This window comes from Drosophila mojavensis, unplaced genomic scaffold, assembly GCF_018153725.1.
Source record: "Drosophila mojavensis isolate 15081-1352.22 unplaced genomic scaffold, ASM1815372v1 contig_136, whole genome shotgun sequence".
NCBI classification, from domain to species: Eukaryota; Metazoa; Arthropoda; class Insecta; order Diptera; family Drosophilidae; genus Drosophila; species Drosophila mojavensis.
In genome coordinates, this window is record NW_025318667.1 from 26,024,396 (window position 1) to 26,040,324 (window position 15,929).

The 15,929-nt window shown below is 47.2% G+C and overlaps 4 protein-coding genes across 6 annotated transcripts; 2 read left to right on the forward strand and 2 right to left on the reverse strand.

Moving 5' to 3' along the window:
- Positions 1–307: 307 nt before the first annotated feature.
- LOC6584745 (basic salivary proline-rich protein 1) lies at positions 308–951 on the forward strand. The gene is made up of 2 exons (XM_002010351.4): positions 308–563; positions 630–951. Exons 1-2 carry the CDS (start codon positions 473–475, stop codon positions 779–781), a joined length of 243 nt encoding a protein of 80 aa, XP_002010387.1. The 5' UTR covers positions 308–472; the 3' UTR covers positions 782–951.
- On the reverse strand, positions 875–2,902 carry LOC6584746 (C-factor). The gene is made up of 3 exons (XM_002010352.4): positions 2,333–2,902; positions 1,608–1,659; positions 875–1,553 (listed from the first exon to the last, which is right to left on the reverse strand). The coding sequence occupies exons 1-3, from the start codon at positions 2,456–2,458 to the stop codon at positions 988–990; spliced, it is 744 nt and encodes a 247-aa protein (XP_002010388.1). The 5' UTR covers positions 2,459–2,902; the 3' UTR covers positions 875–987.
- Positions 1,873–7,845, forward strand: LOC6584747 (thioredoxin reductase 1, mitochondrial). 3 transcript variants are annotated; one of them, XM_044007004.1, is made up of 4 exons: positions 1,873–2,134; positions 5,708–6,050; positions 6,115–6,341; positions 6,413–7,845. In XM_044007004.1, the coding sequence occupies exons 1-4, from the start codon at positions 2,119–2,121 to the stop codon at positions 7,297–7,299; spliced, it is 1,473 nt and encodes a 490-aa protein (XP_043862939.1). In that variant the 5' UTR covers positions 1,873–2,118; the 3' UTR covers positions 7,300–7,845. The 3 variants fall into 3 exon arrangements, with proteins under 3 accessions (XP_043862939.1, XP_015017090.1, XP_002010389.1); XM_015161604.3 differs by having other exon boundaries at positions 1,874–2,140; XM_002010353.4 differs by lacking the exon at positions 1,873–2,134 and adding an exon at positions 3,081–3,578.
- Positions 7,846–8,647: 802 nt separating this feature from the next.
- On the reverse strand, positions 8,648–11,542 carry LOC6584748 (NADH-ubiquinone oxidoreductase 75 kDa subunit, mitochondrial). Its single transcript, XM_002010354.4, has 7 exons — positions 11,432–11,542; positions 11,060–11,247; positions 10,659–10,990; positions 9,897–10,594; positions 9,506–9,837; positions 8,956–9,444; positions 8,648–8,892 (listed from the first exon to the last, which is right to left on the reverse strand). The coding sequence occupies exons 2-7, from the start codon at positions 11,240–11,242 to the stop codon at positions 8,728–8,730; spliced, it is 2,199 nt and encodes a 732-aa protein (XP_002010390.1). The 5' UTR covers positions 11,243–11,247; positions 11,432–11,542; the 3' UTR covers positions 8,648–8,727.
- Positions 11,543–15,929: the final 4,387 nt, after the last annotated feature.

Here is a 15,929-nt window from a genome sequence, read left to right on the forward strand (position 1 = left end):
AAGACACACTGTAACGAACGCAAGTTTTGCCATCAACAGTCTATGTATTGCCACTCTGGTCTTTGGTCAGTGGTATTGCCGAGGTAAAAAAAACTACACCTAGAGACCCTTATATGAAATTAAAATTATGCCCAGCTTTCCAAGCAAACAGTTAACCAAACAAATGAAATCTGCAAACACCTTCTGTTGGCTATCCAACCTGTCTGAGGATGGCAATTTGTAACATTCCCTAATCAAATTAACGTTTCAAAATCCAAATGTGTTAAGTTGGCTGTGCGCAATTCGCGCTCTCACTTGAAGTTGGCTGCGCGCAGCATTGCTCGCGCGTGAAAGTTGCTGCGCACACAAATTTGTTGACACTTGGCGAAAGGAGAAAAACAACAATAAGCGCAAATACACCAAGTTTTGGCTGCGAAACAATAGCGGAAAACCGTGTATAGTTGGATATTTAAAATTCAAAGTGAATATAGACATGACACCGCAACCGCCACCGCCACCGCCAGCACAGCAGCAGCCACCACCGCCCATGGGGCAGACAATAGCCCCCAGTGGTGCATTTCCAGGTAAATTGAACGACGGCAAGTCTAAAAGAAGTCATTGGTTAACAGATTTCTGTCGCCTAACCTCAGGTTCACTCACGCCCGGCTGGAACGATCCGCCGCCAGTGAGTGGAGACAGCGGCAATCGACGACCTCGGCTCGATCTGCGCAAACGCGTTGCATACCCCATGAACGGACCAGGCGATGGCCAGCCCCAATCATCGCAGCCGCCGATGCTCTGACCTGCGCTGGAGCTCTTCTAACTGAGATTTCGTCGGCAGGGCTGGCACGGCTGCCCCGAATGCCACGTCAGCTGTGGATGTAAAACAAGCTTATGATTTCCACGCATTTGTTTTAGCATCAACAATAATTTACATAGATAGCAACAAAATATATATATATACATATGATATATGATCTGTGTAGACGCTAACTATGGCGCTTGGCTCTACCAGGGCAGCTCTGCTCCATCGTACTGATAGAAGCCACCGTTGTGCGACTCGTTGAACTGGCAAATGGTCTCCACAATCTTTGTGGTGCTCGTGGTCACATCCAGTGGAGCATTGCTGCCACCCATGTCGGTGCGCACCCAGCCGGGATGCAAGCTGACGCACAGAATCTTTTGGGGTGCCAGGTCAATGCTCATCGATTTGGTGACCGCATTGAGGGCAGCCTTGGAGGCGCGGTAAGGCAACAGGCCGCCATCCGTGTTGGACTTGATGGAGCCGAGTATTGAGCTCATATTGATTATTGCCGCACGTTTAACGCTCATGCTTTCCGCCTCGTTGGCATCGGACGCCTTCTTAAGCAGCGGCAAACAGGCCTTGGTCAGCATTACGGGCACCACGGTATTGGTGTGCAGCGTATCAATCAGATCCTGCTGCCTGGTGGCGCCGAGACGCACAGACTTGGGTGCAACGCCAGCGTTGTTGAAGAGCACGTTAAGGCCACTATCTTTGGTCACCTCAGCAATTTGGTTAACAATCTTGTCGTATTCATCGAAATTCTTCAAGTCTGTGGAGAGCAGGAATGTTAGTTTGGGCTAAACGCACGACTGCATCCACTTACCAATCTCCAATATATGAATATTAGAATGTTCTTTGGCCAGATTTTTTAGATCCTAAAAGTAAAATCAGACCAATGTTAATGTTAATAAAGTACTATTCAAAACTCGCGGCATGTTCATGCCGTGGAACGCGGCCAACTTAATGTAATAGTCGCATTGCAAACTCAAAAGTATCGATACTCACGTTCGTCGATACATCGATAGTTCGTGCTTTCCACAACTGGAATATAAGCTGCAAAGACCGACCAAAGCATCGAACCGAAAGCGTAAAAGCAATAGCAAAAAGTTTACCGCTTATTTCGCATTTGCGTTCGCTGGCGAGAGTATCGCGGGAGAGCAGTAGCTGGCTAACTGTTATTCGACAAGTACAAGTTTGTTATTTTTTGTTAACCGTTAAAGTGCCGTACTGAGTGTGTTCATCTTCAGTATAACTGATAACCGATTTCCTCAAATATTTGGAAGCTATTGCTGATCCTGTTCGTTAGCTTAAAACACTTGCCCAAACTGCAAAACATGGCGCCCGTGCAAGGTAAAGGTGAGTGTAAGTAGCGGAATAAGAAGTGATGCCACAAGACAAGAATATTTCTGCTGTCTCCCTCGCGTTACGGGTTATACATATGTATGTATATTGTTGCTGTAGCCAGTTTTGTTAATTATTCGCGTAGTTTCGATGTGGGGGGGATGCATGAGTCACCCCTTTGAGACATGACTAGACAAAACTACTTACCGTGGCTTGCTCCAGATTGCGGCATGTGGTGAAAAGATGCTGCGGTGGCTCCGGCAGTTTGTTCAATGCCTTCACGAGGCCCAGCCCCAAACCGCGATTACAGCCCGTTATGAGTATTGAGTTCATCGTGCAGTGCAATAGTTTTCACTGGAAATCTAATCGTTTATTTGCACTTGAGCGATTAAGCGGCGACAATAAACAGTCGAAACTTTATAACTGACACTAACGACACAAGCTGCTACACTATTGTTGCTTCACGAGGCGCTGGGTGGCTACGCTGCTTTTAATTACGTTTATCTCTAACATGTGTGTGTGTATGTTTTCCCAATAAGCAAAAATGCGAACTCTTCTACACAGCGGCCGGCAGCTGACAGAGTTGCCAGCCATACGCAAAACCCAAATACATACTCGATAGGATTGCCAGTTGGGCCAGGTGGCAACCCTGACTGTTGCAGCCAACTGTTGCTCTTTCCAGTGTCTTATTTGAATGCAAATTATGTAAATAATTTGAGCACGAATTTCTTTTCAATGGTCAGCCAAACAGCTCGGCGACCCTATGCCAGCCGCTATTGCCGCCATCTACATCGAATTCTCTTTTCGACGCGCATTCGCATACAGCTGCGCTGTCGCTGTTGCTGTTACGTAGCGAGCGTCGCTGCCCACACTTTCCAATCATTCCAAGCGCTGAGCAGCAACGACGTCGCTGTTTTTTTCCTTTTACTTCTTATGTGTCTGTGATTTCGCCAACAAAACTGAAAACTTTGCTAAGATCGTGTACCGCAAACAACTTGATAACTTTAGACTCAAAGAAGCAATCAAGTGGTTACCGCGGTGTACTGTGCACCACCGGGGAACGTGATTCAGCGGTAATATAAACATTGTATATACACATTCATCATGTCGCTCACGCTGTGGAATTCGAGATTCTCTATAACGCTGGTACGCCAGCATGCGACGATTTTAATGTCAAGCACGACAAAAACAAGTGCTGCAAATAGTTCACACTACATACTCAATAATTTTCAATCACAACAACGACGAAATCAAACAACAATAATGGACAAGGGCGCTCGACGTACTTCGCAACAGTCTGGACGCAATCCGGGCAAAACTTTGCAGACCGGCCGCAGCTCGCTCGAGAGCTCAACCAGCGACACCGGGCTTAATGTGCCGCCCTTTAACCATCCGCACTGCGATCGGCAGGCCATGTACCAACAGCCCGTGCGCAAGGTCAAACCAGTACGAGGTAAGCCAGCCAGCCAACAACCGCTTCCCTCTCCCCCACACACACCGAAAGCCGCAGTGCCAAAGAAGTAATTGCAACTCTCTCTCTCTCTTTCTCTCTCTTGCTCTTCTATCGATCAAACGTAATTCCCGCTATTTTTTATCTGTTCTTCTGGTACCACCACATTCTCAAGCCACATATTTGGATTGTGTGTATGGTTTTTTTTTCTTATTGTATAATAACTGTTTAGCTCCCTCGCTCCGCTACGCACGTATCGTCTGATTAGCTTATCGAACCGTCAATCGATTATTTCTGATCCTCACCATAAAGCCAAAAAACACAACAATTTTTGCAGCGTCACGATCGCGACTGAGAAAGATTTTGGCAGCAGAGGGCAGCTCGAGGGCAAACGGTAACAGCTTTCTAACCGTAACTGTAATTACAACCATATCTGCAGCTGGATGGCAAGTTATTGCCGTTCTCCTAGGCATCTTGCAAGATCCACTTAAGTCGAATGTTCGAGAATTTGAATGCTCCCAGCAGATATTTCACAAGCAGCACATCCTCTTGGTGCGCGCAGAGAGCGGACGATTACGTCACTATGCCTATCACTATCATCGTTTTCATTAGCACACCGTCATCGTGAGTTTGTATATCGTATCGGAATGCAATCGTGACTTGGCATACCCTTCCCATTGGGCTCGCATCGTAAATGTCAACTAGTTGGTGACGTGTTTGTTGTTTGGTGCTAACAAGGAAATTTTTGGTTGTCCGGTCAGGGGAGTGCCGGAACGGGGGGTATCTACAAGAGCTGACTGCTTTATCAGCAGCACGTAATTTAATTAGCTTTCGGCATGTCGTTTTCTATCATTTATGCATATTTTATTGTTGTATATCAATAAGCCATAGCTAAACCTCGACACGATACGATATGCATGTATGTATTCGCCAGACATGTGCATATATAGTATACATATGTATGTACAAAGAATGATCATTTTTTCACATATTTCTATCATAAATAGTTGTTCTAGAGTTGATTCCATTATAACGCTTCGATAAGCTTTCCACACTTTATTATTTTCTCGTTCCGATATTTGATTTGCTTACGCTTATCAGAATCGTTCCGCTCTAATTGGACTTTTGCCTAGGCCAAGCAATTGGATGATTTGTATTTTTAGCCATTTAGAAATATCGGAATATGCAAATATATATTATACAATTTGTTTACGAAACGCTCTTGAGTTGTAGTAAACTGTAATATCAATATATGTACATATTTCACAAGAGATCTTCATTTACTCTGTCGTTCCTAGTTCTATCGATAAATGGATCTAATCGATAAATGAAATATAATTGAATATCACACTTCTGATACACATTAACGCTAAACGCTTTTATCTTTACGATCTCTGTATATATCTCTATAATTTCTAAAATTAATATTTATTTATGTACAACTCCGTCGTTCATTGTTATATCGATAGACGGAGCGAATCGATAAATGAAATATAATTAGATATCACACTTCTGATACAAGCAACCGCCAATTAGGCAACACCTTTTCGGCTGGCTGCTCTCTGGCCGCCCCATCCAACTAGAATCCCCCTCGACCTGCCGCCGACCACAAACACGAATCGAATCGTCGTCGGGTCGTGGAGTCGGCGAGTCGCGGAGTCGGGGAGTCGGTTGTCGTTGCCATGGCAAGCGTATTGGATTCCAAAGCAAACCTCAGGTCAGGGCGGGGCCGACAATGATTGTTCCACTTTGATTTGCGGAGGGCAGGCACACACGTGCATAGTTAAACACCGGGAGGACACAACACAACACAATCACAATCACAATCGCAAATCATAATCAGAATCACAATCAAAACAACTCCAGCTGCTCGTTGGAGTAAAGCGAGGCGCAGTCGATGCCGCAGTGGCCGGCCAAATGCATCTATTTGAGTTTGTGCCCGCCTCGCTAGCGGACGAGCGGCCCGCTGAGGGACGCAGCATATATCGCTCGGCCTACATGGATATACGACTGCGCCAGAGGCAGCAGAGGCCCAGCAAGCTGAGCGAGCTGCTGAAGGGTAGCTCGGCCTGCTCCATTGCCAAGTCGAGTTGATTGCTAATTGACTTTTGCTACCCTTTTTGCATTTACAGGAAACTACGATTATGATCTGGTTGTTATTGGAGGCGGCTCTGGTGGCCTGTCCTGCGCCAAGGAGGCTGTAGCGCATGGCGCACGCGTCGCCTGCCTGGACTTCGTGAAGCCAACTCCCCTGGGCACCAAGTGGGGCGTCGGCGGCACCTGTGTCAACGTCGGCTGCATACCAAAGAAGCTCATGCATCAGGCAGCCCTCCTGGGCGAGGCCGTGCACGAGGCAGCCGCCTACGGCTGGAATGTCGACGACAAAATCAAGCCCGATTGGAGCAAGCTCGTCACCGCGGTGCAGAATCACATCAAGTCCGTCAACTGGGTGACTCGCGTCGATCTGCGCGACAAGTATGACACGATCGATCTCGTCATCATTTGAGTCTCTGTTAACCATCCTGGTTTCTCCTTGCAGAAAAGTCGAGTACATCAATGGACTCGGCTCCTTTGTGGACTCGCACACGATTTCTGCCAAGCTGAAGGGCGGCGAGCGTACCATTACCGCCCAGACCTTCGTGATTGCCGTCGGTGGCCGTCCCCGTTATCCGAATATACCTGGAGCGGTTGAGTACGGCATCACCAGCGATGATCTGTTCAGCCTGGACCATGAGCCTGGCAAGACCTTGGTCGTCGGCGCTGGCTGTAAGTCGACTTGAGCTTACCCCCAATCCATGCAGCCTTCCTTAATTGCCTTTCTATTTGACAACTTCCAGACATTGGCTTGGAGTGCGCCGGCTTCCTCAAGGGACTCGGCTACGAGCCCACTGTGATGGTGCGTTCGATTGTGCTGCGCGGCTTCGATCAGCAGATGGCTAATCTGGTGGCCGCCGCCATGGAGGAGCGCGGCATTCCATTCTTGCGCAAAACGGTGCCGCTGTCTGTCGAGAAGCAGTCCGACGGCCGCTTGCTGGTCAAGTACGAGAACACGGAGACCGGCGAGGTGGACAGCGACGTCTTCGACACAGTCCTGTGGGCCATTGGCCGCAAGGGACTGGTCGATGACCTGAATCTGGACAATGCTGGCGTATTGACACACAAGGACAAGATCCAGGTGGACTGCGAAGAGACAACCAATGTGCCGCACATCTATGCTGTCGGTGACATCATCTATGGCAAGCCGGAGCTAACGCCCGTCGCCGTCCTAGCCGGCCGCCTGCTCGCCCGCCGCCTCTATGCGGACTCTGAGCTGCGAATGGATTATGTTGATGTGGCCACCACTGTGTTCACTCCGCTGGAGTATGCTTGCGTCGGCCTCAGCGAGGAGGATGCCATAAAGCTATACGGTGCTGAAGAAATCGAGGTGTTCCACGGCTACTACAAGCCCACGGAGTTCTTCATACCGCAGAAGAGCGTGCGCTATTGCTATGTGAAGGCTGTGGCCCAGCGCAACGGCGAGCAGCGCGTCTATGGACTGCACTACTTGGGACCGGTGGCCGGCGAGGTCATCCAGGGCTTTGCCGCCGCCCTCAAGTCAGGCCTGACCATCCCCACGCTGATGAACACCGTGGGCATCCATCCGACCACCGCGGAGGAGTTCACACGTCTGAGCATCACCAAGCGCTCCGGTCTGGATCCCACGCCCGCCAGCTGCTGCAGCTAAACGGGGGGCCACGTTCCATAAGATTGTATTTCTCCACACACACACACACCCACACGCCTGCACACCCACACCCACACCCACACTCGCACACGCACACGCACACGTACACCCCGACATAGGAAAGCACGCCCCAACACACACTCGCTTCTGGTTAGGCTGAGGAGATGCCGTGATATGACCAACGAATTTGAGAGTTGTTACAGCTTAGCGATAAAGGTTCAAGTTTTAATTTAGATTCGATAGTAGCATGCATGCATACATGCGCACACACACAAGCACACACACACATCACTCACAACACTCACACACACACAATAGCTCAGCCGACTATCAGGAAGGCGGCCAAGAGAAGGGGCAGGACTTTCGGCTTCAGTAGAACTGAGCGCAGCATCCGCCCCCTTTCTCCTGCCGCCGTAGCGGCCCCCGTGCGGTGTGCACTCAAAATTACGAAATTATGTTATATGAAGATGATTAAATATTAATAAATAAATCTGTATTTTTACGGTACAAAAATATGAACAATAGAAGTTTTCTACCCACATACAAGACAAATTGGTTGTATTATTCAATAGAGTAGTTTATGTAACGAATATAATTATTGTAGGTATACACATACATATATTCCCGAGCAGCCTGAGATCATACTCAGCTCTAAGAATTATACATATACGTAGCTCGTAGAGACAGCATCCATTGGAAGTCTGTTGTTCCAATATTCCCAAAGTACATATGCTTCGGTATTACGCTCTATCGATATAGATCTTAGTAGATCCTTACAATTTATAGTTGTAGATCAAGCATATCTCTATAAATATTGATACTACTTAGTAAGAGCAGCTTCTCTCTTTTTGGCAACCGATTAGAGTAGTGCGAGTGCAGAAGCGAGAGGGCTATATAAATAGAAAGAGATGTAACTACAAGCTCTCTGTGCAACTACATTGATGATATACGAATATATATATGTATATCATATATACGCCCGCACACACACTCATACACACACAGACAATGTTACGTATTTTTGTCTACTTCACGTTTATTTTAGATTCCGCGTATTTTCTATATATTTCTTGTATTTTTGTTTTATTTTCCTATTTGCAAGTTGTATAAGTGCTTCATTTTTTTTTTGTTTTAAACAAATTCTTGACATTTACAAAGTGCTCGGAGCCCCCGGCATAACTGTTTATCTTCCTGCACAACGCTTTTCCATAATTTTTTTTTATTCAAATATCTGTCGCCATTTCCATTTCCGTTTCCGTTTCCGCACTTCCGCCCGCTGCTCGTATTCGACAATAAGCGAAGAGCAAAAAGTGTTTGGATACGCAGTTAGAAAAAAAAATAAAAAATATAATGGAAACAACATTAATTATTTAATATATGTGTGTTATAGGCCATCAGATCAGATCGTAGTTGGGACACGGCCGCTGCTTAGACGGCCGCGCAGCGCCTGGCCTCGTCCTGCCGCTGCTGCTTGTTGACCGCCGATATGCACTTGGCCATGGTTGGGGAGGCGCGCGAGATGGCATCGGTCATGAAATAGTCGCGCAGTTCCTTTTGCTTCACATCGATGGGCGTGCTGCTGATGGATATGCTCTGTGGACGGAAACCAGATTAGCAGAGATTCTATATGCGCTCATCTACTCGTTGGGTACTTACGGGCTTGGCGACGGACTCGCCACCGCTAGCCGGCTGCAGCTCGCCGAGGCGCGTTAGGTGTGGGGCCAAGCTTTCGAGGCGGGCACGCAGCTCGTCGAGATTGTCGTAGGCCAACGGTTTGCCAACCACCTCGGAGAGTGCGCGCAATATCTTCCAATCCTCGCGAGCCATGCCTGGCGGCGAGACGCCCGGCAGCGTCTGCTGCGGCCTGCCCTCAGTGTTCACGTAGATCGCTTGCTTCTCAGTGTACGCAGCTCCGGGCAGGACGGCGTCGGCAATGGACGCCCCGTTGTCGCCATGCGAACCAATATACACAACGAAACAGTCCTTGGGCAGCTGGTCACGAGTCACCTTGCCGGCATCGGCGTTCAGCAGGAAGAGCACCTTGGGCTGAGCCTGCAACACGGCCTGGATGCCTGGCTGGTAGCCCACATCGAAGGCGCCCACCTGGGAGGCGCTGTTATGCAACACATTGAAGGGGTTCCAGTCCTGCAACGAAAAGCAACCAGAGTTATCATCCATCTAAGGCCTTGACTGCTCGGATACTCACTGGCTTCTTCAGCTTCTTACAATACTCGGAGATGGTGGCATGGATGGCAGCACCATCGGGACGCTCCAGCACGTCGACGCCAATGATGATGGCTGGCTTTTTGGCGCCCTCCAGCACCTTGGAGAATGCGTGCGAGCCATTGCAAACGTCCTTCACCAAGTTGGGATCGGCTCCCAGATTGTTATGCTGGTAGGACAAATCAATTTTGGGTCCAATCGAGGCAATCTGCAGCTCGTTGTGCACGTAGGCCTTGCGCAGACGCGTGTTGACCAGAGGCGCCTCGTAGCGTGGATTGGTGCCGACCAGAAGCACAGCATCGGCCTGCTCCAGACCTAAAAGCAGAAGTCATATGAAAAGCTGGCCAGACACTGGGTACTCCCATGACGCCCACCTGCAATGGTGCTGTTGAGCAAGTAGCTCGAGCGCACCTCGATGCCGCTGCCTTTGATGAAGTCCTGCTCGGTGACCAGTAGCTCGCCGTCCAGCCGATTGACCAGATCCTTGAGCGCCACCATCGCCTCCACATCGGCCAGCTGGCCGGCGATGCCAGCAACCTGTCCCTTAGCCTTCTGCAAGGCCTTGGCCACAGCGATCAGGGCGCCCTCCCACTCGACGGCCTGCAGCTCGCCGTTGGGCATGCGCACCATGGGAGCCACAAGGCGCTGGCGCTTGAGGCCATCGCAAGCGAAGCGCGACTTGTCCGCCAGCCACTCCTCGTTGACGTCCTCGTTCTCGCGCGGCAGGATGCGCAGCACCTCGTTGGTGCGGGTGCTCACAACGATGTTGCTGCCAACGGCGTCCAGCACATCGATGCTGTCCACCTTGCGGATCTCCCAGGGACGGGCCACGAAGCTGTACGGCTTGTTGGTAAGCGCGCCGACGGGGCACAGATCAATCACGTTGCCCGAGAGCTCGGTGAGGAAGAGCTTCTCCACGTAGGTGCCGATCTGCATGTCATTGCCGCGTCCAGTCGTGCCCAGATCATCGACGCCAGCGATTTCCGAGGCGAAGCGCACGCAGCGTGTGCAATGGATGCAGCGAGTCATCACTGTCTTGACCAGAGGTCCAATGTCTTTGTCCTCCACGGCACTGAAGCGATGAAAGAAGGAATGAGTATTCAGCTTGGTTTTTGTTTTCTTCTTTAAGAGCTTACCGCTTGCCCGTGTAGTTGATGTCCGTAAAACGTGAGCGATCGGAGCCAAAGGCCATGGCCTGGTCCTGCAGATCGCACTCGCCGCCCTGATCACAGATGGGGCAATCGAGCGGATGATTCATTAGCAAGAATTCCATGACGCCCTCGCGCGCTTTGCGGGTCAAGTCGGAGTTGGTTTTGATGCGCCAGCCCTTCATCACGGGCATCGCGCAGGCGGCCACCGGCTTGGGGCTCTTCTCCACCTCAACGAGGCACATGCGACAATTGCCAGCAACGGCCAGGCGTTCGTGGTAGCAGAAGCGTGGAATCTCCACGCCAACCTCAGCAGCAGCCTGAGGATCAGAGGCAGAGAGAGGGAGAATTGGGAATAGCTATTTGTGGCTGCAGTTGCAGCGGCTCACCTGGAGTACTGTGGTGCCTGGCAGCACCATTACGGGTATATCATCGACGAAGACTTCGATTTTCTCGGGCGCCTTGGCCGGTGTCTGAGCCAATACGGCGCTGGTGCGCACGGCTCGGCTAGCGATTTGGTGTGTGGGAGAGCCGAGGGCGCCCAGCGCCTTCACGAGCGGTGCACGTATCATATTTTCTGCAACAAATCAATACACAACACAAACAACATTCAATTTATGGGCAATTACATAAGTTGCAAGCAGGCCGTGCACCGACTTTTAGCTAAATATTACTTTCTGGCTGCCTGCCACTGATTGCCAATTGAAAACGCTCCTGCCAATTCAGCTCACTCCTCTAGTTCGGGCTTAAACAAAACTTACCGATATGCTGGAAAATATTTAGCAGCGCTGCTGAAATTTTTAATGCCGAGCAGACAACTTTTTTTTATCGTTTTTGACAGTCGCACTGTAACAGTGCGGACAGAGTTGCCACCCAATTGTTTGACAGCTGACTTAATGCGCGGCGCATTTGAAAGCAAAAATTTGGTATGCTGCTCACAGATGATGTTGCTCTTGCAATATTGTTCAAGAAAGTACTGATATTAACCATATTAGAAATCAACATCAAAAAGAAGTTATTTCTTCTTTTCAATTCATTGATATTAATTATTTCGAGGATTATAAAAACACCTTAGTTTTTTTTTTTGTTCAAAAGGAATCATATTAAATCATGAAATATTTACATCTTGAAAATGATTGGTGTAAGTTCGCTAGCTAAACGTTTATTATGTAAATTTAATATTACGGAATATAAAATATTTGTTTATGAGTACACTGAATATTGTAAAGTTTTTGTCGTTGTATCACTAAGCCTATATTATATATTTAGTGTTTGCATATTAAATTACGCACTTTATTTAATTGGTGGACCCCTGGTCACGGTATGCACAGCTGTTCGCAGTTTGTTTACTTCTTCAAGTCAAATTGCCATTCACAGGTGGACGTAAAAACATGTTTGATTTTCAATTGTAGATTCAAATTTTAATTTCAAATAAGGAGTGCGCAGCATGCAACTAAGTCAGCAGCGCAGCTAGCATAAAAATGGGCAATAGGCCATGCTACCTGGACACACAATGTGGCACAATGCATTCAGCTGCAAAATGTGAGCGGCGCCTAGCAATGTTGGCGCCACACAACATACTATGTACGCACATACATATATGTATATATATATATATATGTATTTATATTTATATATACATATATATGTATACATAGATGAACGCATGTGGCGTCACATTGATGAGCCGGCGGCGCCACAAGTGAGATTTGTTGATTAAAGATCTGACATGATCGTCACGTGAAAAAAACACACACATACGCATACAAGCACACAGATAGCAAGGATGATGACGATGCTTGGGAGTAAGCCATATGTGCACGTATGTATGTATATGTGTGTGTGTGGTTGTTTTGTTGTGTTTGTGCCAACGCACGATTTGTGGCTAGTCTGGCGTCTACTGCCTGGTAATCAGATAAAAATATATTATGACGTACCAGACCGACTTTTCATTGTTAATTGAGCGGCGTTGGCGGCAAAAAAAAAAATTAAAAACCTTTCTGGCCAAGTCGCGGCCCGGCTCGGCCCGGCTCGGCCCGGCCCTGAATGAATCGAGATTGAGACGTGCTTGATATCTGTTGGCATCGCCATCGAGAGATCTCTCGGCGGCGACGGCGGCGGCGTTGGCGATGCTGCGCGACGCGTCTTGAAGCTGGCGTCTGCTGGCTGTCGCGCCTCTCCGTGAATTGCGCTTATCTTGTATCTTTGTTTACGTATATGTACATGTTGTTGTAGTAGTTGTTGTTGTTGCTGCTGCTATTGCTGCTGTTGCTCCCGCTGCAGACGTGTCGCCACAATTTGCCGCCGCTTGGCGCCTAAAAATCAAACGGGGCGCCACATAACAAATTTTTAAAAATAACGTGCAACGACGTTGATGTCGACGTCGACGCTGACGCTGACGCTGACGTCGAAGCCGACTAATAATGTGATTTGTTCTGCTCGTGGCTATTTTTGCGCGCCACAGCGCATTGTTAATGATCCTCTTCAGCGCACATCCCGTCTGTCTTCTTCTTCTTCCTCTTTTTTTTTTACAATGTGATAATTTTAAACAATTTCTTCCCCTTTTTGCGCCGTCGCCGGCGACAATGCTGTGCTGCACAATTTAACGGTGTCGTCCTTGACTACGCCGCGACGGCGCCGCCTCGTCGTCGCTCCGTGGCAGTTTCTGGAACTGGAGCGAGATAAGGCAACAATTTCTGCGCATCATAAAGAACTAAAAAAAGAAGAAAAGAGATATGCATGATATGATTATAATTACATACAGTTTGGCAAGAAAGTGTTTACACACAGGGAAAAAATTTGAATTTTTTACTTTGAAGCGAAATAAAAGCAGTAAGAATATGCATATTCAATTTTTTTTAAATGAAAGTAGGTATATTAGACTATAAACTATATTAGTAAGTAAAAAAAATTACAATATGTTTCCATTAACAAAAGAAAATAACAAAAAACAAAAGAAGTAACAAAAATCAGCTGACAAGAAAGTGTTTACACAACTAAAACAATTAATTCATTATAATGTTTTAACTACTTTTTAGTTAAAACTAATACTTTTTTTGGCCACCGTTGGCATCTATGACTGCTCCCAAGCGTCTATTCATCGATTGGACCAAGTTTCTGACATATTCCACTGGGATATTTCGCCATACCTCCAAAACAATGGTTTTCAGCTCAGTTTTATTCTTTGGATGCCTCTTGGCGGTCCTCTTCTTCAGATAAGCCCACAAATTCTCAATGAGGCTTAAGTCCGGGCCTTTAGTTTGCGTATCCAACACATTTTTTCAGTTATAAAGTAGCCAGCACCTCACAATATGCGCCTTATGTTTGGGATCATTGTCTTGATAAAACCTTATAGTTGGTTTGCCATTGACAAAGAATCCAAATTTGTTGGCACTGGTTACTAAATGTGTGCGCAAAATGTCAAAATACTGTCCAACATCCATGGTGTTCTCAATAAAACATAGATATCCAACTGCTTTGCTTGAGATGCACCCCCAAAATCAACAGTCGGTATTATATTTTTCTTCTCGAGGGCTTTTAGGGGCTTGCCCCACTCTCTAGTTGGACCATTGTTATAATATACCATCATTTTGGATTCATCGCAAAATATTACATCATCCCGATATGAATCTGGCTGATTTCCGTGCATTTTAGCAAACGTTAGACGCTTTTGAGCGTGATCTGCCGACATCAGTTTTTTTTTCCGGGCTAGTCGGGACGACAGATCATTACTTTTTAGTGCTCTTCTGACACTTTCCCGGGAAATGGTTATTCTACACTCCTCCTTCAGCTCACTGGCAACCATCCTGGTCAAAATAGTTGGTTTCTCGTCCATTTTTCTGAGCATAATTCGCTCTGCCCTGGGTGATAATAGATGAGGGTGTCCTTTAACTTTAACCTTTAACCTTTAACTCAAGCCTATCCTCTTTTTTTGCACGGCTTAGTATATTATATACTGTTTTCCAAAAAATCAAAAACATTTGGCCAATCTCTGTGGCAGTTTTACCCACCAAGAGACATCCAAAGAATAAAACTGGGCTGAAAACCATTGTTTTGGAGGAATGGCGAAATATCCCAGTGGAATATGTCAGAAACTTGGTCCAATCGATGAATAGACGCTTGGGAGCAGTCATAGATGCCAACGGTGGCCAAAAAAAGTATTAGTTATAACTAAAAAGTAGTTAAAACATTATAATGAATTAATTGTTTTAGTTGTGTAAACACTTTCTTGTCAGCTGATTTTTGTTACTTCTTTTGTTTTTTGTTATTTTCTTTTGTTAATGGAAACATATTGTAATTTTTTTTACTTACTAATATAGTTTATAGTCTAATATACCTACTTTCATTTAAAAAAAATTGAATATGCATATTCTTACTGCTTTTATTTCGCTTCAAAGTAAAAAATTCAAATTTTTTCCCTGTGTGTAAACACTTTCTTGCCAAACTGTACATACAATGTATGTATGTATGTATGTATACATCTGTATGTATGTATGTATGTATACATCTGTATGTATGTATGTATGTGTGTGTGTGTGTATGCTGCTTCGTCGATAGCGCCACGCATTGCAACAACAACAAAAGCTTCAAGCAGAGTCGCCTGATGACAATGCTGATAATGGGCCACAGTGGCAGGGTCACTGCCAGCAGCGACGTCGACGACGACAGCAACAGCAACAACTACAGCGACTGCACTTACATTTCCTTTTGGTGGGGTGTTCGCTGGGGGTCACATGCAGCTGGCGCGGCATCTAGACGCCGACGCTAGCGCCGCTGACCATTGAGTGAGAGCTCGCGCCGCGTCGCGTCGCGTCGCTGCCGTCAGCAAAATTCATTGCGGGAGCTGCGCTGCGCTGAAGTCGACGCTATCAACCGAACACTCACTCGCACGTTCGCTCGTTCGTCTGTTTGTTCGTTCGCTCGTGCGCTGGTTTAGCTTGATCGTGCGCCGGCTGTGGTTCGGCTTATTGGGCTACGGCTGTGACTCTGTCTGGGCTCCCCAATCTTTCCTTTGAATAAAACGAGTGGCCGCTTGCAATTTTCACTTAGTTTGAGTCTGAACGGCGACTGCGCCGGCGTGTCCGTGTGTGTGCGCGTGTGTGTGTGTGTGAGAGAGTGTGTATTAGTGTATGCACAAGCACTCGCAGTCGAATCGCTTCGCATCGTATTGAAATTGAAATTGAAATTGACATCGATAAACAAACGACAAAAAAAAAAAAAACCCAAACAAATCGCGCGCCAAACGCATTTTGTTTTGTT

Excerpts from the sequence above, each read along its gene's own strand:
- LOC6584745 (XM_002010351.4), top strand. The coding sequence starts at position 473 with ATGACACCGCAACCGCCACCGCCACCGCCAGCACAGCAGCAGCCACCA. Across the intron at positions 564-629 it reads CCCCAGTGGTGCATTTCCAG|GTTCACTCACGCCCGGCTGG; the intron begins GTAAATTGAACG and ends GCCTAACCTCAG.
- LOC6584746 (XM_002010352.4), bottom strand. The coding sequence starts at position 2,458 with ATGAACTCAATACTCATAACGGGCTGTAATCGCGGTTTGGGGCTGGGC. Across the intron at positions 1,660-2,332 it reads GCAATCTGGAGCAAGCCACG|GATCTAAAAAATCTGGCCAA; the intron begins GTAAGTAGTTTT and ends TTTTACTTTTAG. Across the intron at positions 1,554-1,607 it reads TATTCATATATTGGAGATTG|ACTTGAAGAATTTCGATGAA; the intron begins GTAAGTGGATGC and ends TGCTCTCCACAG.
- LOC6584747 (XM_002010353.4), top strand. The coding sequence starts at position 3,230 with ATGTCGCTCACGCTGTGGAATTCGAGATTCTCTATAACGCTGGTACGC. Across the intron at positions 3,579-5,707 it reads CAAGGTCAAACCAGTACGAG|GAAACTACGATTATGATCTG; the intron begins GTAAGCCAGCCA and ends TTGCATTTACAG. Across the intron at positions 6,051-6,114 it reads CGCGTCGATCTGCGCGACAA|AAAAGTCGAGTACATCAATG; the intron begins GTATGACACGAT and ends TTCTCCTTGCAG.
- LOC6584748 (XM_002010354.4), bottom strand. The coding sequence starts at position 11,242 with ATGATACGTGCACCGCTCGTGAAGGCGCTGGGCGCCCTCGGCTCTCCC. Across the intron at positions 10,595-10,658 it reads ATCAACTACACGGGCAAGCG|TGCCGTGGAGGACAAAGACA; the intron begins GTAAGCTCTTAA and ends TCATCGCTTCAG. Across the intron at positions 9,838-9,896 it reads GCTCAACAGCACCATTGCAG|GTCTGGAGCAGGCCGATGCT; the intron begins GTGGGCGTCATG and ends TTCTGCTTTTAG.